The 27161-nt window shown below is 36.0% G+C and overlaps 1 protein-coding gene across 4 annotated transcripts in view; it reads right to left on the bottom strand.

Annotated features, from left to right (window-relative positions):
- Positions 1-27161, bottom strand: part of LOC131151699 (uncharacterized) — a 157681-nt gene that overhangs the window by 62660 nt on the left and 67860 nt on the right. For all 4 annotated transcript variants that reach the window (XR_009135746.1, XR_009135747.1, XR_009135748.1 and 1 more), the window contains 12 exons: positions 20073-20193; positions 19774-19995; positions 19409-19636; positions 19202-19311; positions 18950-19046; positions 18565-18663; positions 18331-18471; positions 18113-18181; positions 2806-3285; positions 2354-2644; positions 287-418; positions 26-139 (listed from right to left, as the gene is read on the bottom strand). Coding sequence is in view for 1 of the 4 variants with exons in the window: in XM_058103061.1 (XP_057959044.1) it covers positions 26-139; positions 287-418; positions 2354-2644; positions 2806-3285; positions 18113-18181; positions 18331-18471; positions 18565-18663; positions 18950-19046; positions 19202-19311; positions 19409-19636; positions 19774-19995; positions 20073-20193 (2104 nt within the window). In the remaining 3 variants the exon portion in view is untranslated. The remainder of the gene's footprint in view (positions 1-25; positions 140-286; positions 419-2353; positions 2645-2805; positions 3286-18112; positions 18182-18330; positions 18472-18564; positions 18664-18949; positions 19047-19201; positions 19312-19408; positions 19637-19773; positions 19996-20072; positions 20194-27161) is intronic.

Here is a 27161-nt window from a genome sequence, read left to right as displayed (position 1 = left end):
AAAGAAACACAAGAAAAGTCATTACCTCCTGAACAAACCTATAGAGGAAAACAATGCGGACTGCAGAGAGCCGACCACTCAAGCTATAATCGTATCCTTCAAAGTCATCATCCTCAGCACCATAAGAATTGAATGTGAACTGGGAAGAGGGAGGTAGGATGGAAGAAAGCACAAGGACTAATTTAAATACTATGCAATATATTGAAAAAAAAGTACGTAAATATATAAGAAATCAACAATATATTTGGTGCTCCATGCATACTGCATTTGTAAATATATAATGCACCTTGATGAGTGATTCAACGCCTGGATTACGTATATCACATAGCCAACCCCAACAATGATCAACTCCATGTGACATATCACGCAACCTAAGATTTCCTAATGTGCCTTCAATGGAAAGAGAACTTGGGTGAACCTTGAAAAAACAAAAGATTAAATAAGACGACAGATCATATATGTAATAAAGGTTGCAAAAGCAAAAATTAATCCTGCAAGGATAAATATGTTTTGCCTGTAAGAGAAGAAAATATTTAGGCACCATACCAAGTTATCAATGCCACTTCATTTTGACTAGATTTGTCTGAAACACAAAGCTTTGTTACTCTCATGAAACTGCAGCACTCCCTGTTCTGGCATGTTTCACAAATGTCGGCTGTTTTCAAAATTTTCTGAAGTTTCATTTGGAATTCAAGTTTGACATGAAATAAAGCTGTTGAGTTATGTTTGAAAATTATTTCTTCATTTTGGTTATTTAAAGTTTTCAATAATTTTTTTGAAAACTGAAGCAACATTTTCTGAATCACATTAACACAGAGAATATGTCCACACACACACACACACACACACAAACACACAGGATTTAGGGAATAGTTAGTACCTTAACATAGCATCAGAGATCAGACCAAACCCATCCTACTTTGGTTTCTCTCTCCTTTTCCCCTCTACTTTTAAAACTTTTTTCTATTTTTTTTGGGTTCTATAATCATCATCATTTGAGCACTTGCAATTTTGACAAAACACAACACCTGACAGGTGAGTGCGAGTGAATTATTGTAGTGGCTGTAGGAAGGGGATAAGTAGACCTAAAATAAGCTGGACCACCATAGTGAGGATTTGGCAGCTCTCAAACTTTCTAAGGATAATGCCCTAGACATTGAATAGCAGTTGAATTGCAGGAGATGATTCATGTTGCCAACCCCACCCAGCAGGAGTTAAGTCATGGCGATGGTGGTGGTTGCTGCCATAATTATCATCAAATTGATGGAAAAGGTTTTCTGAGGCAAACGCTTACCAGTTGCCGTTGCCAGCAACCAGTTCAGCACTAGAGATCAAATGAGTATGGTCTCTGCTCCAGTTTGGGTTGCTTCCTCCTGCACAATGTGTGGGTGTGGTGCTGTTTCTAGGGTTCCAAGCCCAAAAATATGCCATAAATCTTGTGACATCAGGATTTAGTTTGGAGTCATGAGGCCTTGTGTACTGTTACATTTAGGCAAAAGGTTAGTAGCAGCCTGCAAGATTTTCCTGCTGCTTCATGGTAAAAAGTGCCTTGTTTTTCTGTGTGAAGTGCTCTGTCTGCTATTTCATGTTAATTTTTGAACTGTTCTTCTATCCCATAGCGTTTTGATATGCTGATAGAAACCATCTGCAGTCTTGGTTTATTCTTTTTATTGATGTGCGGTTGACAGTTTTAATGCATATCCCTGGCTGTTTTCTGCAGTACTACTAAAGTTCAGTAGTGTTTGATGTCTAGTAAACTGTGGTTGTGGTTGTGGTTGTGGTTGTGGTTTTCTAGTCATTGTTTGGAATAGTTATGGAGACGAAGCTTATTATTTCTTCATCACTACCATAACAAATTACAGTGCATATTAAGCAGTAGGAATTGTTTCCAATGGTCTAAGGCCATGAACAAAGGAATTTCCAATTGGTCAACTTAAAACATTCCTTGGTGGGGAAATGGTAATGGCAGTTTCCTTTGGAATCCATATTTTGGACAAGGTAATTCATAGTATGGGCCGCAACAGGATTAGTGGGATGCTAGAGTTGATGGTTGTGTTACTTATGCAAGCAATTGGAGAGAGAGAGAGAGAATCTCTTCCACAACTATATATTTCTACTATAAAAACTGAAAAATGACAAAAACTGTCCCTACTTACTTAACAGTGCTAAAACATGAAAGAAAATTGGTGGCTCATATACAGTATATGTGGGCACCAAATTATATCTATCAGGAATTTAATGCACTTGAAAAGGGAAAAGGCGGAACAGGAAAGAAAAATGCAAGCTATGAGAAAATAACAAGATTTTATTTGTTTTTTTGGATAAAAGATGAAAATAACATGATTCCCCATACCTTTAGATCCAACAGGAAGCTTTCCTGCACAAACATCGCAAGCTGAGAACCATCCTCCTTATTAAGGAAAACACTGACGCTGTCGACGTTCATGTTCAAAAGAAACACTACACGGCCTTTACCAAAACCAAGTAACCCTTTAACAAATTCCTGCCCAGCTTCTTCTGTTTTAGTCAGATTTGTACTACTTACCCCAGCGTTCACAGAGCTAATGTCCAAACCAAAATCAATTAAAGCTACAACAGTGGGTCTGTTGCAGAAAAATTCCAGCTTTGACATGCGAATGCTCACCTGAAAATTTTGATCTGCAAAACTTAGCCAAATAGTATACTGGGATATAGATCAGTATTTTTAACCACGCACAACATAAATTTATTAATTTCTTTGCACAAACCAACAGACAAAAAAAATAAACAAGCAAATAAATAAGGCCCCATAATGCACACATGTACCTCTGTATCTATACCAGCGTAATCAGGTGAACCAGGATTCCTCGTTGAGAATGAAACTGATACAAAGTCAGAGTTATCCAAGCCCTGTGCCTCATAATATATCTCACTGGAAATGCCTTTTGGTTTTCCCAGATCATTTTCATGAATCAAAGCTTCAGGAGAATCAACTCCAGCAGTATCCATACAATCCCCCATCCTTGTAAACTGAACTGCATCCATGTTAATGCATGGATCAGGCAGAGACATGAAATCTGGCAAGGCATCCTTAAAAATATCATCCTCGTCTTGCAGTGTTGTAGATAGGTCCTTTCCATGAGCATCTAAGTTGTTGGGGGACCTATATAAGTTGTCATCCTTCAGCACAGAACAGGCCAAATAATGCAGATTTCCAGATGGAGAACCTTGAAGCTCATCTATGATTCTCAAAGAGTGAAGCTTCATCTTAACAGTGAGGTCACTTTCTAAGCAAACAATGTGCGCCTATGGAACAATACAGTAAGGCAACATATTTAGCACTAAAAAATATACACGTAGGGAAGAACCTTCAGCTGAAAGAATCAAAATTTAAATGAATGGATGCCAAATCGGAAATAAAACAATCCAGTGCATTTACAACATAAAGTAAGTCCAACTACAGTTTGCAGTTGTATATGCTAACTAAAACCCAGTAGCAGAAGCAAGATACAACACAGCCCTTGCTTCAAAATGCAAACTAATGAAGAAGGACAAGTCATCATAGAGTATCTGCACTACAAGGCCAGCAAACTACTCCTACAGTCAATACACATATGGAAGTGATCATCTCTTAAGAAGGTAAATCCTTACATAGGAGAGGAGCCACAAAATTTTCTTTCCTAGAAAGAAAAATAAAGGCGGGGCATAGCAAAATGTTAGTACTAGATCAAACAGAAATGACAATAAAGTAATTTAAGAAGAGAATATGTTACTTTAGTAATTAGGCTGTGTTAATGGGGGTATTTTTTTCCTTAAGACTCACTATTAATAATATATAAGGTAGGTGTGGAGCTGTACGTAGACTCCATGAAACTGCCTTCCAGTTTTTTTTCTCTTTTTCGCTTCTTCTCTGCTTCTCTTCTCTCCTCCATTTCTAACTTTACAACATGGCATCACAGCATAGATCGCCTTCAAATCTAATTTATCTGAACTGGTTTTAATATCTGTTTTTCGTTTTCCTCCTTATCCTCCCCTAATCAGTCCCAAAATGTGATCTTCTTGTTGGTTTGGGAGTTGCTTAAGGACACCCACGGTCTTAAATTTTGATTTCAACTCAAATTTTGAAGCTCCAAAAGTACGGAAATTTCAACAAAAATTTCGATTTTGATGTCAATTTCGATTTCAATTTTTAAAAAATAACGTAAATTAGTAGTAAAGCATGGAATTCTTTGTGAAACTTTCGACATGGTTAACAGACATAATAATGTAAGTTTTAGGACTAATATATTGCAAGTTAAATACATCTATGTTGTGTATGAGGTGGAAAAGTTGTAAAACAGTACGTGTTACAAACATATTTGTAAAATAATGTACATTAAACATATTCAATTAATACAAATCAAATTCATAAAACATTTAAATACTATTTATTAGACCTTTGTGCACCAGGCTGCCCTTTTTTATATATACAATAATGATAATTTAGCCATGAATGGTTAAATAAAATGTTGTTGTAAGTTTATTTTTTCATATAATTTCAAAAGCACTTGTAATAATATTTTTTCCGATAAAAATAAATAAAATAAATTAAGAGAGAAATTTCACTCACTCCTAAATCTCTTATTTGAATTCTGAGGAAATGTCGTTGTATAGTTAAAATTTCAACAAGTTTCGCTAAAATATCGAGATTTCGATAAATTTTAGATGATTTGTTGAGTTTTAGACGGAAATTATGCAAGAGGGAAATTGACTGCCATTTCGATTTCAAGGGTGACTGAAACTGGAAATTTCAACAATTTCATGGAAATTTAAGACCATGAGCACACCCTCCCTCTGGGTTAGGTTGTGTAGCATCCTTGGCAGGAACCTGCGTGTTTTCATTGTGATTTGGTGACGTCTGTTTCTAGTATGCTGCTGCTGCTGTTCCTCTGTCACTCTGTTTGCAGTTAGCTGGTGATGCTGTTTTGATCATGCATGATCATGAATGATTACTTGCAATCTTCTATCAATTCATGTTCAAATATTTATTTCCTGTTCTTTTCTGCACTCATTTCCAGTTGCTGCCAGCCATAATGACTGGAGCTGCTGCCAGGTTGTTTATTAAATAACTGCAGTATTTTGTTGTGGTCTGTCCTATTCTTGGTGGTTAAGGAATTCCCCTGTAGGATATTCATAGCTGCCTATTGAAGTTCTGGATTTTGGGGAGTTTGAAGTGTTGTAAGTTCTGGTTTTTTGAAGTCCTAAAGTGCTGTTTCTGCTAGTGTGTGCTGCCTGACTTTTTAAGCTCCTTCTCACCATAAGTCAGCCACGGATACTACCTCTAACCATACTAGGGGAAGTTTTGCAGGACGAGGACAAGGTTTGGATTGTGGTCATGGCAACTGTTGTGCATTACAACAAGGTGTTCATCATGGCAATTCCTGCATTTGCAAACATGGCAAGGACAATCATACCTTTGATCACTGTTGGGATCTCCTTGGAAACTAGCTCGGGCCACTTAGTTACTTGCGAAGGGTTATTCCACTATCTTCAAACACACCTAGCCACTCCACTGAGGAGTAGAGTACATCATCCATCGTGTCCCAAGACGTGTTTAACAAACTATTTTTGCATGGTTCAAAAACTCCAAACTCGGTCTTCTATATCTAGTGCTATTGTGACCCATTCAGGTACAACCGAGCTTCTTGCCTCTTCATCCTCCTCACCTTGCGTAATAGATTCTGGTGCCTCCTCCCATATGATAGGTAGTTCAAATTTGTTTTGAGTTCTAGAACCCACAACTCTACACACAAAGGTTACTGTTGCTGATGGTTTGGTTACACCGGTTTCTAGTTCCAGCGATATTCTTTAAATTCCTTCTATTCCTCTTTCATTTGTATTATATAAGCCTAAATTTCCCTTGAGCCTGCTATTAGTTAGTCAATTAAATAAGCAGTTAGTTAATTAACAAAATCTCATAATTGTTCAGTGACCTCCTTTCCTTCTCATTGCATTGATCACTTGATCAAGATTTCCGAACGAAGAAGAGAATTAATGGTGGGCTTGAGAAGGATGGTTTTTCGATGGTGGTCATGGTGAATCCTATTCTAGTCTTACAGCTTTCTCAATTTCTATTCATGGTGTTTCTCTTGATCAATGGCATGCTCATTTGGGTCATCCATCCCTTCAAAGAAAAACTACAAGAAGTTCTTCCTAGGTTCAAGTCTATTCTATTTTTGAGTGTTCCATGTGTCAATTAGGAATGCATATTAGGATTTCTTTTCCGTCTAGAATCGAACCTTGTACTAAATCATTGTTGTCTCTTCTCTTCTCCTCTTCTATTCTCTCCTCCATCTCTAGCTTTATAACAAGTAGTTATAACAAGAAGAAAATAAATTTTTAAAAGAAAAATCTTTTTTATTTGGTAGACACCCATCAAGGACACCCCAAAAACATTCCCCTATTGCATTCACCCAGGTCAAAACTAATCATCACCATCTTCTTTGACATCCCCATCATTGATGACGACTAACATAATATAATAAAAAAATGAACCCCCATATCTCCATTGAACATAGACACGAGGTACGATATTGCACATAATTTTTTCTTCATTTTATAAATAATAATTAAAAAAAGTTCATCACATATAGCTATTACCCAAAGTATCTTAAATTCTTTTCGACATTAAACCATTCATCAAAAATTGTCACTTAATATTATCGCATCGTGATTCACTCAATTATAACTACATCAAAAGAAGAAACCATAGTTCCCTTCCTGAATATGCACAATTCACCTAAAACCAATGAGAACACATAATTTGCAAAGCCCTCCAATTACTCCTGTGCAGCATAATATAAAATCTTGTAGAAACAAATATTTTTTGACAAAAAACACCACTGCTACCAGCAAGCTTTAAGTCCCACTAGGTGCGGTTGGCTGTATAAATCATTTTCTGCTGTTGCCTGATTTTCTGCCAGTATTTTTCTGGTCCACTTCCACAACTGCATTCTCTGCAGACCTCTTCCCTCTTTGGTTGTCCATCCACGCTCAGCAAGTTCATCTTCTGGAGTAATAAATAACCTAACAAGTGCCCTTTTTTTATGTTGCTCTAGTATCTATTGTTTGGGTACTTGATTGATTGAGCAACTAAGAAAAGACATCCAAACAATGTAGCTGAAATGTGAATGTTAGATGAATAAAAGGAGTGTCTACAGCAAGTTAAAACTTAAAAATAGCAGCATCAAAAGATAGCATGATCAAGGAAGGGTGGCTAAGATGATTTTGGCACTTAAAATGTAATAGCTAACACTCTAGCAATGAAGTGATTTCGTTGGCATCAAAGAACTTATGAAGGAGACAGCCAGATGGCTAGACCTGGAATAACTAAGAAAAGGAAGAGACAACACTTAAACCTTAACAGATGATAATAGAATTGGCAAATTGGCAGAGCCAATGGAACTCAAGGCTTTTGTATTGTTGCAACAGCATATGCTGTCTAATGCATCAAACAACTGCAAATAAAACAATACAGGCCTGCTTTAACAAGGGAAGATAAATTTGCAAGTGTGAACATAATGCAAAATTGGCAAAAACTACGTACTATGGACACAGATACGGGTGTCTGACGCGATACATGCAAGGTCTTAAATTTTAATTTGGACTCAAATTTCGAAGCTCCAAAAGTATCGAAATTTCGATTTCGAATTGAAAAAAATAATGGAAATCAGTATTCAAGCATGGAACTGCGCCTGTGATGCACTTAAATGTCCTAATTTTTTCACACACAGCCGGTCCCAAGCCCGGGTTAAGGAGGAGGGTTGCGTTAGGTAGCTGACAGCCAGCGTAAAATTTGTCAGATCACTATGATATGAATCCTTACCGAATATTTGCTGGGGCGTCCCCTACAAGCGACGCGTTGCACTTGAACCACCCAGGTGTAGCGAAAAGTGGGCGAGGGTGGGCTAGGTCGTTGCCCCGAAGCGACGCGCCGTGTCAGCGCCCGGGTACGGTGTCAAATATGCGAGAGTTCCTGCATCATTCTGGACGTGGGTAGGTAAAGACATTAGTTCAGGAAACTAGGATTAGATTAGCAACTTGGAATATAGGGACACTTACGGGTAAAAGCATGGAAATTGTGGATACAATGATTAGAAGAAGAATTAATATAATTTGCCTTCAAGAAACTAAGTGGGTGGGGGAGAGAGCTAGAGAAATCGATAAATCAAGTTTTAAACTTTGGTACACTAGAAAAGAAAAACATAAGAATGGAGTAGGCATTATTATAGACAAAAACTTAAAAGATAGCGTTGTGGATGTAATTAGAGTAAGGGATAGAATTATAAAAATCAAAATGGTATTAGGACAAGAGATAATAAATATCATTAGTGCTTATGCTCCTCAAGTTGGCTTAGTAGAAAATCTTAAGAGACAATTTTGGGAAGATATGGATAGTATTATACAAGGCATACCAGGGACTGAGAAAATATTTATAGGAGGAGATCTGAATGGACACGTTGGAAGAGATAATAAAAATTATGAAAGGATACATAGAGGATATGGATATGGAGATAAAAATGAGTCTGGGGAGATGATCTTAGACTTTGCTATGTCATATGATTTTAGTATAATGAATACTTGCTTTAAGAAGAGAGAAGAACACTTAATAACCTTTAAAAGTGGACAAAATAGAAGTCAAATAGATTTTTTTTTAACTAGGAGGGTAGATCGTGTATCATGCAAGGATTGTAAAGTTATTCCAGGTGAAAGTTTAACCACACAACATAGAGTCTTAGTGTCAGATATATGCATTAAAAAATGGAAGAAAAAGGATAAAATAAACCAGTGTAGGAGAACTAGATGGTGGAACCTAAAAGGAGAAAATATAATAAAATTTAAAGATAAAATGATCAAAGATGGGGATTGGACCTTAGAAGATGGGATAGATTCAAATACTCTTTGGAATAGATTAGCTAACTCTATTAAAAAAATAGCAAAAGAGATTTTAGGCGAATCAAGGGAAAGATTCTCAAATAGCAAAGAAAGTTGGTGGTGGGATAAAGATGTACAAAAAATCATAAAGACAAAAAGAATTTGGTATAAAACGTGGCAAAAATGTAGAAACAACGATAACTTTGAAAAATATAAGGAGGCAAGAAAAGATGCAAAAAGGGCCGTTAGTGAAGCTAAATATAGATCATTTAATAGTTTGTATGATAGATTAGGTACAAAAGAAGGGGAAAGAGATATATTTAAACTTGCTAAAGCTAGAGAAAGGAAGAACAAGGACTTAGGAAATGTAAAATGTATAAAAAGTGAGGATGATATTGTCTTGGTTAAGGACGAAGATATTAAAGAAAGATGGAGAAGTTACTTTAGTAAGTTGTTTAATGAAAACCAAATAGAAGGCTTAAATTTAGAATTGTCAAATGAGGAAAAGACTAAAAATATAAGATTTATTCGAAAAATTAGAGTTAACGAAGTTAAGTTTGCACTAAAAAAGATGAAAAATGGGAAAGCTATGGGACCAGATAACATCCCAATTGAAGTTTGGAAATGCTTGGGTGCTAACGGAATTATATGGTTAACTAATTTATTTAATACAATTGTAAAAACTAAGAAAATGCCAGATGAATGGAGGAAAAGCACTTTAATACCTATATACAAAAATAAAGGAGATATTCAAAATTGTAATAACTATCGTGGAATTAAACTTATGAGTCATACGATGAAACCATGGGAAAGAGTAGTTGAACAAAGATTAAGGTTAGAAACGAAGATCTCAGAAAATCAATTTGGTTTTATGCCTGGGAGATCTACCACAGAAGCTATTTATCTTTTAAGAAGATTAATGGAAAAGTTTAGGGAAAAGAAGAGGGACTTGCATATGATATTTATTGACCTTGAGAAAGCATATGATAGGATACCTAGGGAAGTTTTATGGTGGGTTTCAGAAAAAAAGGTGTATGTTGTAGGTATACCGATGTCATTAAGGATATGTACGATGGAGTAATGACTAGTGTAAAGACTATAGATGGAGAAACTAGAGAATTTCCAATTACCATAGGTGTACATCAAGGATCTGCTTTGAGTCCTTATCTTTTTGCTTTAGTGATGGACCAATTGACTAAGAGTATTCAAAAGGAAGTTCCATGGTGTATGATGTTTGCAGATGATATTGTATTAATTGATGAAACTAGGGATGGAGTAGAGGCTGAGTTAGAATTATGGAGAGAAGCTTTGGAATCCAGAGGCTTTAAGATAAGTAGAAATAAAACAGAATATATGAAATGTAATTTTAGTAATGATAGGAGGAATATTGGAGACAAAGTTAAACTTGATGATGAAGAAATAAATAGTACTTGTAGATTTCGATACCTTGGATCTATTATGCAAGCTAAAGGAGAAATTGAAGATGATGTAATGCATAGAATTAAAGCAGGTTGGGTAAAATGGAGAAGTTCTTCAAGTGTTCTATGTGATCGTAGAATACCCTTAAAATTGAAAGGGAAGTTTTATAGGACATCTATAAGACCAGCTATGCTATATGGATCAGAATATTGGGCGACGAAGAAATATAATATCCAAAAAGTAAAAGTTGCCGAGATGAGGATGCTTAGATGGATGAGTGGTATAACATTAAAAGATAAATTAAGGAATGAACATATTCATGGTAAGTTAGGTGTAGCTCCTATAGAAGATAAGATAAGGGAAGGACGACTCAGATGGTATGAACACTTGCAACGTAGGCCTTATAGTGCACCTGTGAGGAAGAGTGACTTAGTTACTGTGGGGAGCAGTAGAACGGGTAGGGATAGACCTAAAATAACTTGGGAGGAGATAGTGAGTAAGGATTTAATGTCTTTGAATCTATCAAAAGAAATGGTCCATGATCGCATAAATTGGCGGAAAAGGATTCATATAGCCGACCCCACTTAGTGGGACTAAGGCTTGGTTTTGTTGTTTTGTTGTAGTATTCAAGGATGGAATTTTTTCATGAAGCTTTAGAAATGATTAATAGACATAATAATGTAAGTTTTAGGACTAATATATTGCAAGTAAATACATCTATGCTGTGTATGAGGTGGAGAAGTTGTAATATAATATGTGCATCAAACATATTTGAAGGATAATGTACATTAAACATATTTAGTGAATCAGTAAATACAAATGAAATTCACAAATCATTTAAATATTATTTATTATACAAATAAAGATAATTTAGACATGAATGGTTAAATAAAATGTTGTAAGTTTATTTTTTTCATATAATTTCAAAGCACTTGTAATAATCTTTTGTTTTGATAAAAATAAATAAAATAAACTAAGAGAAAATTTTCACCTCACTCCTAAACCTCTCATTTGAATTCTAAGGAAATTTCATTACGTAGTTCAAATTTCGACAAGTTTTGCTAAAATTTTAAGATTTCGATAAGTTTCAAGTGATTCCTTCAAATTTTGAAGGAAATTATGCAAGATGGAAATCGACTGCCATTTCGATTTTGAGGGTGACCAAAACCAAAAATTTTGACAAAAATTTCAATAATTTCGTGGAAATTTAAGACCATGGATACATGTTGCCACATCAATCCTCAAAAACTTCAAGTTAGGGCAACTACCTTCCATGCCTTATGTCAATGTCATCTTTATCTTAACCCACATGAGTTCATTCCTTACCCTATTGATGTCTTTACTTTCTATACAAGTTTTGCCATTCTTTCACTTTTAGTTTTATGCTAGTTTGTGTTGAATTTCATTATTTATTAGAGTTTTTTAATTTTTTTTTGTTTATTTTTTGTTTAAGAATAAAGAAATTAAAGGAGTCATGGGATAAGGAGGAAACTTTCCTTTTCAAATCCAAATTCCCTTCATCAAGAGTCCTTTTCAAACTCAAATTCCTCTCTCGAATTTCCTGAAACACCCTTCCGTATTTGGAGCAAAACTTTTGCTAGAGAATTCCAAAAAGGGCGATATTGGTATCTACGGAAAGCTAAGAAAAAATTCCACAACTTTCGTGTTGAAGATTTTCGAAGATGGGAAGATCTCAATAGAGAAAATCGCACATCAAGGCAGCAGCAGAAAAAAAAGGGGGATTTGTAGAATCTTGTTTTGGGGAGATAAGAAGGGAGGACAACCAGAGCTTTATAAAAGGAGGGGATTTGAAACTAGAAAAAAGGCAGAATTTTCTTCACCATTAGATAGGAATTCGAAACTTGGAAAAGAAGAAGAAGAAGAGAGAGGCCAAATTGGAGTTGTTGACAATTGAGATTCTCAATCTACATACAGTTTCTTTCTTAATTCTTTCATCTTCTCTTTGTACAATTTGCATTATGAAGTCAAGAATTATTATGGTTTGTTTTGATTCTATTATGAGCTAATTGCTATTGCTAAGGCTACGATGTAACCTCTCCATGACAATTCCGAATCTTATTTGTATGTGATCATAATTTTATCATTCCTTTTGAGTATTCAATGATCTGACCAATAGTTGAGTGATTTGTTGTGCATGTTAATTTGAGAAATGATGCATGTAGTTTAGCTTCATATGATGTATGCCATGAATTGAACGAAAGACAAGAATGTGCCTACATGATTTGTGCCGCTTTTATGTGAAAAATTATTAGTCTTAATGTACTCAAATGCTTTTAATTCCGCATAGACATATCGCGGGTTATCGTATTTTGGGTAATTCTAATTCTACTCGAGAGAGGGTCTTAGATAAGTTAGAATATTTTGCTGTCAAAAAGGATGATAATTGATTGATTGCATGATTAGGTTTTGGGATTGGATTGGCTAGGTGAGTCGGATGCCTTAGTGTTTTCTTCTTGGGTGAAATCTTCTTCTTTTTAAGTATTTAGCTTATTTAATTTTATTTTTTTATCTTCCAGATTCAAAATGCACCACTTTTCTTGATTTTCAAATAATTTAGAATTAGAACAATTTCAATAGTTAATAGGTAAATAGTCCTTGTGGGTTCGACATCCTTCTTTATCACTATATTACTTGTTATGATTTCATGCACTTGCGAATTTTCACAACACCTATCTTTTAAAGTTGTTCCGCTCATCCATCTAAATATCTCATTTTTTTGCAAAATCTATTTTTTAAATATTGTGTTTTTTTAGTTAGCCACCGTGTTTATCAATATAACATAAATGATCTACCAGCCACAATACAAAACTTTCTTTTCAATTTTAAAACATTCTACAACCACATAACATGCTTGAATCATTTCTATATTTTACCCAACTGGATTTAACTCCACACATCACATCTTCTCCAATGTCTCCTTCAATAAATATAAAGAAAAAAAAAGGAATGAAAATTCTTGTGTTCAATGAATTTAATTGAAAAATATTTCAAAAATTAATTACTACTATAGAATTAAACTTATGAGTCATACAATGAAACTATAGGATAACTGAACATATATTAAAATTAGAAACAGTGGTCTTAGAAATTCAATTTGGCTTTATGCCTGGGAGATCTACTACAAAAGTTATGTATCTTTTAAAAAGATTAAAGGAAAAAAATTAGGATAAAGAAGAAAGATTTGCATAACATTTTTTTTTTTCATGGATAAAAGATGTATTACAAGAGAGAGAAATTACATCGTAGGCGAGGACAAGAAATCCTCAATAAATCAAAAATAAGTAAAAAATAAAAATAAAAATAAAACTACATAGATGTTACCCAAGAAAACCCCTCTTTAAACCCTTTCTGTCATAATTCACTAAACACTTCAAATTTACTCATTCCCTTTGATCCTTCTTAACCTTGGATTTACCAGCATCCATCCAAATTTCATTTCCTCTATAATTTAACATGTGTAAACCCAATTCATCCAACAAATGCTGAGTTCGAAGATTTTCCTTAGAAACCTCCTCTATAAGGAAGAGCCAAATTCCATCTTTTCACATTGCTTTTCTTCCATACCATCACTTTCAAAAACACTAATTCCCCCAATCCTTCCAAAGGAGGACGTGGCACATATGTTGAATCCCCAAGTTTATAAGATGAATCAGAAACATAACCATATTGTTCAGCAAACCCTCATCACAATCAAAATCATTGATGCCCACACTATCATTATCAAAAAACTCTCCCCAAATTTTTTTTCCTCGCAGCTACGCAACCCCTCACTGGTCCCACCCTTCTGGCCAAGTGATTCTTCCAGCATTAGAAAATTACCTCCTGCATCTCTCCTCAAAACCTTTCTTGTTATCTCAACAGAAGTAGCACGCTTTTCTTCATACTTTTCCTCATTTCAGCATCCATTAGTTCTACTTTCCGAGGACTGTAAACCCTGAACGTTTCTGAATTTTATTTCTTACTATTTAATTTCCGCCCAAATCAACATTGTTCGCCTGACTGTCGACCTCACAAGAATCATGATTTTTAATGAAACCTCTCCTTTGCTAACCACACTAAAAGACCCACTGGATGTCTTTTCTACTACTGGAATCTCTTGTCCCACTAAAAGAATAGACTCATCAACAAAACTTCCAGAATTGCTTGGAACAAGACTTTCCTTATGACCACTTTCCCTCTAATCCTTTCAGTACTCTTGCTTCTTTCTAATGAGGATTGAGAACCATCTTGATCATCATGATTCTCCTTAGGAAATGAGCATTGCAATATATGGCTTGTACCTGGATTCTGCTTGGTCGACAACATATTTGTAGGCCCATTAATGAGAGAAAACTGGGTTTGAAATGTAGGCAGCTCTTGAACTCCCTCAATTTTGACTCCAACTTCTGTTAGTTGCTGCTCCAACTGAGGATTTCCTTTTATTACATCTTCCTGCAAGTGTGCTCTTTTCTGTCCCTCACTCCCAAACAAATAGTCTTTGTCTTTAAAAATACTAGTAGAAGAGTCCTCTTGGGCTTTATTTGAAAGTTGAACATCTAGAATATTTACATCAGTTTCTTGAGCACTCAAAGGATGGGCCTGTTCAAAAATAATGGCCCAACTGAGAATGGTCCATCACAGGAGAAACCTCCTTTGTTTCCAAAAAAATGGACCGAATGCTTCTTACCAAGTCTATGGGAATTGATTCGCCCAACTTGGTTAAAATGTAGCTCCTCCTTTTTAAATTACTTGGCCCAGGCCCAAAACGAAAACCAAGCATGCCAGCCCAAAATTCTCTGCCTCATCTTCTGCAAGCACAAAACTAGCCGCCTAGGCTATCTTTGCAGCTTATTCCGAAACCCTAGATGCCCTAACTCTGTGCACATTCTCTGATCGATCAGCTATGATTTCCAGAAAGAAAACTGCAGGTTCCTTCAATTGCAACTCACCTGCACACCAAAAACAAATCGTGCCTTTCCTATACTCCACATTTTGCTACCATGTTTGGATACGACGTCTACAACCATCGCCTTTTCCTTCGCCTTCTCTTCCCTTCCCTTCTGACACCACTAGACTCCACAATCAAGGAGTCAAAGGGCTTACTTCAAGTCTACCTTTAGATTCATGACCAAAATCCTAAGCTATCTCACAAAAACCCTTAAACTTCACCATCCTACACATTTAGCACCACCAGGGACGAATACCGAATAATGCTTACCTTTCCATCCCAAACCTAACTCCAAAAATTTTCCCACCTTGGTCAATCAAATCGACAACAAACACTGTATGCTTCCAAGATGAACCCTTTGAAAACCCATTTCCATCCAACCAAAAATTGATAACAGTATCGGCAAACCAACTTACAGCATCTTTGGAGAATCTTACCCATCTATTAAGAGAAAAATTGTTCTCAATAACGAAAAAGTAAGGGATTTACCCCACCTTATCGATTCTCAGATTTAAGGCCTTCTCTTCTATCTTAATCAAGTGCTTTTTCATCATATCCACTTCTTCCAGAGAGAGAGAGAGAGAGAGAGAGAGAGAGAAGAGAAGAGGGTTTCGCAAGAGAGCCTCCCCCTACAAAGAAGGATTCTATTAGAGAAATCTTATGATAGCTTCCAATCCGCTGTGTACCTAGGGAAGTTCTATGGTGGGTTTTAGGGGAAAAAAAATAAATGAGTATATAGTTGGTAAAATATGATGGAGTAATGACTAGCATTAAGACTATTAGGTTGACAGGCCAAGGAATTTCCAATCACAATAGGTGTACATCAAGGATTTGCTTTGAGCTCTTATTTTTTTACATTAGGAATGGATGAACTTACAAGCAATATCAAAAATGAGGTTTTTACACTAATAATGGATGAACTTACAAGCAGTATCAAAAATGAGGTTCCATGGTGTATGTTTTTTTTTAGATTATCTTGATTCTTGATTGATGAAACTAGGGGTAGAGTAGGATATAAGTTAGAACTATAGAGAAGCTTTATAATCTAGAGGCTTTAGGATAAAAAGAAATAAGAAAAAATAAATGAAATGAAATTTCAGTTATAGTAGGAGGAATATTGGAGAAAAGATTAAACTTGATGGTCAAAAAATTAATTTTTTGGTAGCAAAAAAGGAGAAGAACTTACAAACAGGAGAATAAGACATCTCCCAAAAGAATTCTGGAAAAAAACCAGAAAAAGAAAGAAACTAAAAACACAAAAAAATATTTTGAAATATGAAAGAAAAAAATTCATCCAATCTCGCTGAATTTCCGAAAAGGTCGCCCCCTTACAGCAACCAGAGCCAACACACCATAAAGAAGCCAAATAATGGATCTTCTCCCAAACCAGATGTCTGCTCAATTTTATCCCTGAAAAATCCATGCATTTCCTTCCTATCATAAACCCCACAGCACTCAACCTCACCTCCTTTCCTACAGGGTCTACTCGTTTCAGGCCCAGTTCTTCTAGGAGTTTGTGCGAGTCTATCGACTCCCTCACCACCCCCAGAGCTAAACTCACAACCCTCTCCCCTAGAAGAATCCTCCCTTTGGCACAAAGTTTTAGAAGCTAGAAGAGGCTGAGTAGAAAGGGTAAGAATAACAATACTAGTTCTAGAGGGTCCTCAATCCCCCAAAGGAGCATCTAACTTCTCAACATTTATCTCCCCGCCCCCAACCCAAGGAGGGAACATCCAAGTTATAAAAATTCCAAGTTATAAAAATTAATAGCACTAGTAGATTCCGATAACTTGGATCTATTATGCAACTAATGGAGAAATTAAAGAAGATGCAATACATTGAGTTAAATCAGGTTGGGCGGGTCATAGAATATCCTTGAGATTAAAATTAATAGCGCTAGTAGATTTCAATAACTTGCTTTAGGTGTGTTGTGAGTGTAGAGCACCCTTAAAATTAAAATGAAAGTTTTATAGGACGGCTATAAGACCGGCTATGCTAAATCAGAGTGTTGTGCAACTAGGAAGCAGCATATCCAGAAAGTAAAAGCAGCCGAAATAAGAATACTCTGGTGGATAAGTAGGATAACATTAAAAGGTAAATTAAGGAATGAACATGTTCATGGTAAGTTAGGCCTAGCTTTTGTGAAAAACAAGATAAGGGAGGGGCAGCTCAGATGGTTTGAGCATTAGCAGCTTAGGCAGAGTAGTGCACTGTTGAGGAGTAGTGAGTCAGTTTCTATGAGAGGCAGTAAAAGGGATAGGGGTACAACTAGAATAACTTGGAATGAGGTACTACATAAGGATTTAATAACTATAAATTTGTCTAGGAAAATTTCCCACAATAGTGTAAATTAGTGGAAAAGGAATTCATGTAACCGGACCCACCTAGTGGGACTTCAGGCTTGATTTTGTTTTGTAATTGTTGTTTTTTTTTCTTTGATAATAAAGGAATGTACATTACATAGGGGAAGAAAAAAAACATATAGAATGCAGGGGACGAGGGGTCTGCCAAAAAAAAAAAAAGGAAGGAAAAAACAAAAACTAAGAAACCAAAGATCACACCATGAAACTAGATAAAATTAACCAAGAAAACCCCCTTTCAAACCCTTTCCATCATAATTTACCAAACTCTTAAAATTCACTAATTCTATTTGACCCTTCAATTTATGACTTTTGCCACCATCCAAGCGAACCTCATTTCCCCCAATATCACTCTACTTTAAATCCAACTTGTCCAAAAGATCATAAGCTTCTAAATCCTCCTTGGAAATTAGAAAGCATATAATTTTAAAACAAATAACATGAAAAATGACAACAAAATTATCATCATAAAATAAGAACAAGCAATACTAACCTTACCCCCACCTGCAAGAACCTCAAGAATTAGTAGCTCTTCAAGTTCATCACGCACTTTATCTCCACCCTGAAAATTAACATTAAAAAGGGGTGCAGTTACACAATTATTGCATCGGCAGCAAACAATTACAGAAACTTCGGCTGACATATCCAAGCGTTGTAAAGGCTCTTTTGGAATATGAATGCACAATATGCTAGTAAAAATAAACATCTAACCCTTCCATAAATCAATAACTTTGTTTCCAGAACTGCCCCATTAATAACAAGGTCAGCTGTCTTTAAATTTGAGGCCTGAGGTTCACCAAACTCTGCTTCAGTATCCCTTGATTCTCCAAGAATGTCTACAGATGGGGGAGCCTATTTGCAGCATAAGAGAAACAAAATTTTTCACTAAGAGTCCTTAATGAGGGAAAAGGTGCATATACTAGTTAGGAGAAGTGATAGTTATACAGAAGCTCGATATGTGGCTTGTGTAAGTCCTTTCAACCATGTAGCCTTCTCCTCCTCATCCTGAAACTCTACAACCAAGGTACTGGAAGATTCAAGAGCCTGAAAAAGAAAAAGATATTATTTGCACAAATAACAAGAAACAGGTTACCATCTCTAAATATAAATCTTGACAGAGAAGTTGTACATTTTCAATTACTAAAATGCAACAAATACAAAGAAATTAAAGAATAAAACCACATAAACTTCAAAGAAAAACAATTTCAGAATAATGAGCTGTCCTAAAACTAATTAAGATTCTTGTTCAATTGAGTGAAACGTCATACCAAATAACACTTAAACCAGCATCAAATAAAAAATTATCTTGCTGATATCCAACATGACCTACCTTCTGAATTTCCATTCCCCTAGTACTGACAGCAATGCAAAACTGTGAACCACCAATATTGGTGGGAGGAACCTCATATGCTTGTCTACCAGCCATACTGCAACAACACAAAATTGAAATTCTAGATTTAGAATATAGCCATCAGATACAAGACGCTCAGCAGAGAGACAACTAAACAATTCGATCATAATTAATCAAAAAAGCTAAGGGGCAAAAAAATAAGAGTATAAGGAAAATAGGCAAACACCGCACCTTGAGCATCGCTGATAGCCCTGGGATTTTTCAGATTCCAGAACATAAAGATATAATCCAGACAGCACTAGAAAACAAGGGTGCCACGCAGCCACAGAATTGCCAATGCCCTGAATTTGAATTAAGGAATTAGGAATTGACATGTTTCAAATACATATATCACGCCAGTATCCAACAAACTGCTTTTCCTCAGTGACAAGGGCATACCCTCCAAACAAGTATTTTTGCCTCAGTAGCAAGATCTGCAGGCCTCCATGGGGCAAGGTGGGGTTGGAAACTTTCAACACCAGACTGATCACTGCTTCCCATTGTACCATATACTATGTTTAGCAATTCCATGATTCTGTAATATCTTGATGGTGAAAAGTGAATACCAAGATTGGGCACTTGAACAGAGACACGTGTTGATGGGTAACATGGATGTGGTACCTTTATCTTTACAAAGGACAATGAATAGGCAAAGTCAGCACAAGTTCTCATCACCAATAACCACAGCCGAAGAAAAATCGGTTATATCATTCAGCTGCACCTAAATTTTTTTTAAAATTAAAAAATGAAGACAAAAAATATACCTGATCAACAACAACTGCCATTCCACATCTGTCAATGAGAGAATAGAATTTATCAGCACCTTCTAGCATAGAAGATGCCATGGGTAGACTTCCATAGCTCGGAGCAATCAAAGAACAATTTTGACTATCAGAACCACAGTCCGTAAAGAAGGCAGCAAGATCTCTTCCATAAATATAAAAACGAGAATATAGACTCTGCCTTTGTTCATCAGACTGACTTTCCTGCAGTAGTAGCTAAATATTTTAGGAAAAATAATAGCATAAGAGGCAATTTAGCAAGCCCAACTGGTGTAGCGTACCTTGGTGTGCAATGTGAAATGACCAAAATCCAAAAGGAAATGGCTTTCACATTTGGAAGATGCACTTTTCCTTATAGGAACTCGAACTTTTGGAGCATCAAAATCAATGTCAAGGGCAAATCTGAAATATGAACGGAATTAGAAAAAAGTGCAAAAATAACTTGCTTTCCACATTGACAATAAAATATTATGTACGAAAAACTGAATATTATTTGGTAAACTAATTCACCAACTTAAACTAATAGAATACAAGATAGTCTAGAAAATGACACCTAAAAAAACTGATATAACAAACATTTACTCTGCCAGTTCAATCAATTCCTTGACAAGATTGTGATGGACAGAAAGGCTGGGAAAGACAAAAAAAATGCTCAAGACGAGGGATCATTTAGGCTTCACAGAAACACCAATATTTCAAATAGAATCCCCAGACCACAATCACCTTGATCTAAAAGAAATTATCACACGCTCAAAACTACTAAATGTGAAATTTTGCAAACGAGGATATTCAAGTTCCATAAAAGGAAAGCGCTTTATTTAAGATTCAAATGGTAGAAAATGTCTCAACTCTGGAGCCCTAATTCCAGTGTCAGAAGTTCAAATTTACTGTTTCCAATGGCATTTCTATCATTAAAAGTGTAGCGTTGTCAGATAAGACTTTTGTTTTCATTGTGTGTTGAATCACAATTGACATCCTTCACCAAGGAAAATCTATTTTGAATTTAGAAATGTCCTCATAAATGGGTAACAGTCCTTCATAATTTTTCACCTACATATAATACTTCTGGCAAGAGGAAGGCTGTTGGATCAATGGTCAGGTCGGTCATAGGTTCGGGTCTAAGGAAACAATCACTCTGCATAAAAGCAGGGGTAAGGCAACATCAACTCTGACGACCTTCCCCTACCCTTGGAAAGTGAGGTGCCTTGTGGCTTGGGGATGCCCTATCATGGTTTTAAATAAAGGCCGCGACCGTTACGTAACGCCGTTACGCAACGGTTTTTTGGGTTACCAATACCGTTACACACCGCAAAATCGGTGGGAAGAAAAATCACGGCCGTAGCGGCCATTACAGACCGCGACTGTTATGTAAAGGCCGCTACGGCTGTTACGAAACGGCTACAAGATTGTTACACCAAAAAATTATTTTATTATTTACTTTTTATTCTCACTTTTTCCCTCTCTTCCATATATCATTCTCAATATACCAAGTGGTAGGAGGGGGAAAAGATTATAAAGAGGATGACAATGATAAAAAATTTACTATTTCTTTAAATAATCACAATAGATGCATTAATTAACAATTTGAAAATACTAACTTGTTAGGAAAATATTTTATTTTGATAATATTAGTAATGTGATATTTATGTTATATATTTTTCAACTTCAACCTTCTCCCTTTCCAAGCTATTTTATATTTGTATTATTCATATGTCTTTTGTATCTAATAGATAAATGAAGTGTCAAATGTATTTTGTTTTATTAATTAATTTAGCACACATAAGAATTTATCACAGATATGGACAATGAGAAGTATAAATACGCACACACACATAATTTTTCTATCAATGGTGGTTTAAAACAAATGTAAACTTGTTGCCCTTACCAAATAACTTAGTTACTCTAACTAAAGAATCCAAAATACACTAAAACTTTTTCTAAGGACTAAAAGCTTAAAACATACAAGTGTGCTAATATGCACAAGGTTGTGCGTGCTTCAAAAAAATTCACGGCCGTTACACCCACTTCACGTTATGTAACATCAGCTACTCCTACTTCCCGTTACACCTGTAACCGTTACATTATGCTACCCGCTACCGCGATTTAAAACCATGTGCCCTATATTAGTTGTGGCCACAAAGTACATGTGTGTTCCACAGCCCCACATATTTTAAAATAATGGCAAAATTATACTTATAATGGCAGAGTTATGGACTTACAAAAAGCTTCTGAAGGAATATTAAGTTACAAAGCGAGCCTTGACCCAATGTTATGGGTATTGCATTTGAACAAGGTCACAGGTTTAAGTACTAGAAGAGCCTTCCCCCATTCTGGAGATAAAGTTACGTATGCCATGCCCTTCCAACACCCCCAATGTAACATGAGAGATTTGTGCACTTTCAAAAAAGAGACATTTTAGTAACAATTAGGGAAAATTTTATTAAAAAAAGTCAACTTCCCCCAAATTTTACAAGCCGCAAGCAAGCACAATGCGCGTGCTTTGCAACTTTTGAGCGATAATTATTTATTGCCTACAAATATAATGCAACAAAAAATAAATTAATAAAATTTTAAAAAATAATATATTTCTATATCAATATATGAAATTTTAAAAAATACTATTGATTTAAAGAAAAATATTATTTTAGAGTAGTTACGGGGTATTTTTGGTATTTTTATGGGTGGTTTTAAGGATATTTTTGGAATATTTATGGGCAGTTATACAGGTATTGAATGTTTTTGGGTAGTTATGGTGGTATTTTGGGATCTTACAAACCAAGCCAAGAAAGGGAGAACCCCCTTTTAGTAGTAGAGATTAAAGACATAGACCTCCCTTGACTTTTACCAATTACCATAGACGTCTGTGGACATTTAGTTTGATGCTAGTTACAACCCCCCATCAATTGAACTTAAATTTTTTTAGATGGGAGAAAATGACATCAAAGGCTCAAAGCTTATTTTTGTAAATATCATGTTCACCCTCACAGTTTCTAAAAAAATAACTTAACTCTTCTCATTTCTCCATTAAGACCCACACTTGCTTTTCCTTTTCCTCGATTATTTTTTGGTTTTTCTTTTTGCTTTCTAATGGGGCAAATTTTTCATGGGATTTTCATTTCCATAGATCTTTGAATGATAGTGAGGTGGAGGAGCTTGTATCTTTCTTGAGTTTGTTGGAGGGTTACTGTCCTTCCGATAGGGAGGATGTGAGGAAATGGGTGCTGAGGTTTTCAGGAGAATTTTCTCACAATTCTTTCTTTGAGTTCTTGATCTGAGAGAATATTACCTTTTCTTTCTTTCATATAATTTGGAAGGCCAATGTTCCCTCTAAAATTAAGACTTTTATTTGGTTAGTTGTTCTTAACAGATTTAACGCTTACAATATGTTGCAGAGTAGGAGGCCTTCTAAGGCCATACATCAGAATGTGTGCATTCTTTGCTTTGAGAGTTCTGAGTAGGAGGCCTTCTAAGGCCATACATCAGAATGTGTGCATTCTTTGCTTTGAGAGTTCTGAATCTGCCTCTCATTTGTTTATGCATTGATATGAACACTTTTTTTTTTCGAGGCTTGAGGAGGAGAGAAGACAAGGCTTCTTTATTGGAAACATGATTTGTTTTCTGTTTTATGGAGTATTTGAATGTTAAAGAACAATCGCATTTTTAAGGGAAAGAAGACTCCTTGGGTTTGTTTTGGGATAAGTTTCAGTATTTTGCATCTTTATGGGTTGTTATTGCTGGACGTTTCAAGGTATTATGTTTTGAAGATGTTCAGCATGATCAGTTTGCGGCTTTGTATTGATTGTTTTGTTTTTCAACTTTAGTTTTTCTGTTTTTCCTTTTTTTTTTTTTTTATAGGATTCAGTATTTTGTTTTTCTACTTTATCTACAAATTACTTTTTTTTTTTCCTTTTTTTTTTAAGAACTGAAGATATGGAAGCCTGCAGGGAGGTAACTGCGCGGCAGCAGCTTGCAAGGGCAGACTAAGTGTGTTCTTTTTATCACTTTGCTTCCAAGCTTGTTTTAATCCCTTTATACAGTAGATCTACATTTTATAATGTCTGCTCTGATTTTTGAGTTTAATGTCAAGCGGATCATTGACATATGAGAATTGAAATTAGTATTATTATAGCAATTCTTTACTGAAGGGGAGCATAGGCGCAATGATAAGGTTGTCACCATGTGACTTGGAGGTCATGGGTTCGAGGCGTGGAAACAGCCTCTTGCAAAAATGCAAGGTAAGGCTGCGTACTATAGACCTATTATGGTCCGTCCCTTCCTCGGACCCCGCATATGCAGGAGCTTTGTGCACCAGGCTGCCCTATATAGCTGTTCTTTTCTCTTTTTCATGGAGTTTGTCTTCCTTTTTCAAAAATTTTACTTCATTTGGACAGCAGCAATGCCTTTAAGTTAAGTCTTTGAGGATAGAAAATATTTTAAAATAGATTTTATCTTTCATTTACATTCTCCATTTAATAAGGAATATTATTTAGTTCTGATAAATGTCAATTGGTTTTAGTATGTTAATTAAAGGGTTTAGATTCACATTTAAAATGCAAACAGTGTACTTAGATATTGATATTCAGTAAAAGCATCAACAAAAGTAATTTATTTTTGTATAGAAAAGAAGAAATTCTATTGGTGAGGAAAGAATGTACAAAAAGGATCATAAGAAATCCTCCTTATAAGGGATGAGAATCAAAACGGAAAAACATCAAAAAAGCACTATCATCCAAACACACTGCAAATTAGAAAAAGAAATCCCTTTAAAACAACCAGCTGCAAAAGCCCCAAACGAAGCCATATGCTGACCACCATCCACAGCATGGCGCAAGTCATCTTCACCATAAAAAATATGAGCATCCTGCTCCAACCAAATACCCTATAAGGCACCAAAAGACCCACACCTCACAAAACCAGACCATCTCTACCCTCCCAAAACATGTAAATGAGATAGAAAACAAATCTTCCTCCAACTCCAAAGGAACCCAACTCTCTTCGAATAATCCAAATAATTTGTTACAACCCCTCCAAGAAAAGGAACAATGAAGAAAAACATGAGAAGCAAATTCTGAACCATCAAACTTTTAAGATACATCCAGGGATAAAGCCTTGAAAAGGCTTCCTACTCTGCAATAGATGTTAGTGTTAACTCTATTAAGAACAAAAAAAATGATGGCTTTAATCTTCAACCGGACATTGGCCTCCCAAATGGTAAAATGAAGTGCCAAAAATAAATGTTTTCATGGATCAAATTCTCAACAAAAAAGAATTATAAAAAAAAAAAAAATGCAAGAATACTCACCCAAAGAATCTAGAACTCAGGACCGCTAGACCATCCTAATGGAAAGACGATTACCCTCCAACAACAACACAGCAAAGAAGTGAGGCTAATTTTTTACAAATTTTGTACTTAATTTATTGCTAATAATGTCATAAGGATTGTATTAGTATCCAAAATTTTTGCTTAATGGCATGTCTGACCTTAAGACAAGTAGAATTTTACCCGTCTAATCGAACATCATTCCATTTGGGATTCGCCAGCCACAATCCTACTTTTGTCCAGAATTTTTTTAGCACCAACATCCTATGCACCAATCTCCCCCCCCCCCCCCCCCATTTTAAAGCAAATAATAACCTATTCCAACATTAATTCGTTCCAGCCAAGTCTACAACCAATCCATCTCCCCCCCCTCCCCCCCCCCCCCCAAAACAACCAAAAGATTGGAACATCCTCCAAACACTCAAGCAAAGAAAGGGGCACATAAGAGTGTAAGGTTAGATTTTATGGTAGGGGTTCGCTCTATCTAGATTGAGGGGAAGTCCTTCAACCTGAGATTGGGTAAGGTGGAAAGTATGGAGCATTGTTTGTTCTTGAGAAGCAAGTGCAACCAGTGGGTACGTCTCTTTTCAGGAGCAACTTCATGGTTTTCTCAAGTGTTCTCACCTCTTGCTGTTAGGTTAGGCAAGGGGTTTCATAGGTTCCAAGGTGGGTTATGTTGATTGCTGGATGGGGATTCATGTGACTAGGGCAAGGAAACTCATGGAAATAGGACATGGATGAAGGGGTAAAAAGTACTCCTTTTTTGTTCTTAAAGGGACAAAAGGGAAAGGGTGGTCGCAATTTGGGGATGCCTCCATTGCTTTGAAGAACTATTGTCAGTCAGGTTCGAAAGGAGTACATAGTAAGTAGATAAACAAAAACCACTTATGGAGTAAGGTTGTCTCTGGAACCGTAGGCAATGGTGGAGGTCATTCGAATTCAAAGAATGTGTAGGAGGTGGTCTGTGCTTGTTGAGGGGGAAGTTTGCAGCAGGATCTCACTCAGGTAGCTACGCAAGAACAATCTACAATATTGAAAGCAACATTGCTAGCTGAGCAATTGAGATCAAAGGTGGCTAGGGTTTCTCACGTGGAAGACTAGAAGACAGATGGAGTCAGAGCCAGCTAGGGTTTCTTATGTGGAAAATGAGATGACGAAGCTAGAGTGGGTTGGGCCAAGCTTATTGTCAATAAAAATTGATTTGGTCCGACTGTTCGAAATAGTATATATAGTAAAATCTTTGATGGGCTTATTGGTTGCAGAGGCCCAAAAGCAATCTCTTGATTTAAATATGGGTTTGGGAAGTTAGAATCCTTCTATAGAAGCGTAGACAGGCCATTTATCTAGGCAGGCCCATAAGTCTCTACAGCCCCTTGACCACAAGAGAGCCTTCCCACCCTTGACTTGGGAAGATACAGGAATTCAGTGTCCTTCACAGCAAAAGCAAGTCGAACAGTTTCCATCTTTGAATCAATTACAAGCTGATCTAATTTTGTGCTCCTTTTTGAATAACACCCTTGGTGGTCATGACAAGAGATGCGTAGGAAGGCCTAATAGGAATGATGCTTTTCATTAACTGGAGGAAAATGATAGTAGTTCAAAGAATGTAAAGGAGGAATATGTTTCTAAAAATTTTAATTCTTGTGATTTTGAACTAGTATCTCATTTTTTGGTTCGGTGGGAAATCAAGAAAGGGAGTCTATTCAGATAACTCGAGGAGTGCTTAGGTGTATGTTCATCATAAGGAAATGTAAATAGGTTTTAAAAGAAGAAAACTTAAGGAAGAAAAAAGTGAATTATCTAGTGAAAAAACACATAAAATTATAAAGAGGGTCCCCAAAGGGGTTTTAAGTATAAGAGCCAATTGTTGTGAAGGCCAAATTAAGGAAAGCAAGAGATGGGGAGATGTTTCGGATGAGGACAACATGTAGTGATTTTGAATGCGAAAAAAATCTACTTTTGAACCATACTAGGGAAGCATGGATATTCTTCCGACTCTTCTATTGATCTTCTCAAGGATTTATCTTACATGCCATCTCCACCTTTAGAA

Source organism: Malania oleifera, chromosome 3 (assembly GCF_029873635.1).
Source record: "Malania oleifera isolate guangnan ecotype guangnan chromosome 3, ASM2987363v1, whole genome shotgun sequence".
NCBI classification, from domain to species: Eukaryota; Viridiplantae; Streptophyta; class Magnoliopsida; order Santalales; family Ximeniaceae; genus Malania; species Malania oleifera.
The sequence above is the reverse complement of the archived record's forward strand: the minus strand, read 5'-3'. Positions and strand labels throughout refer to the sequence as shown.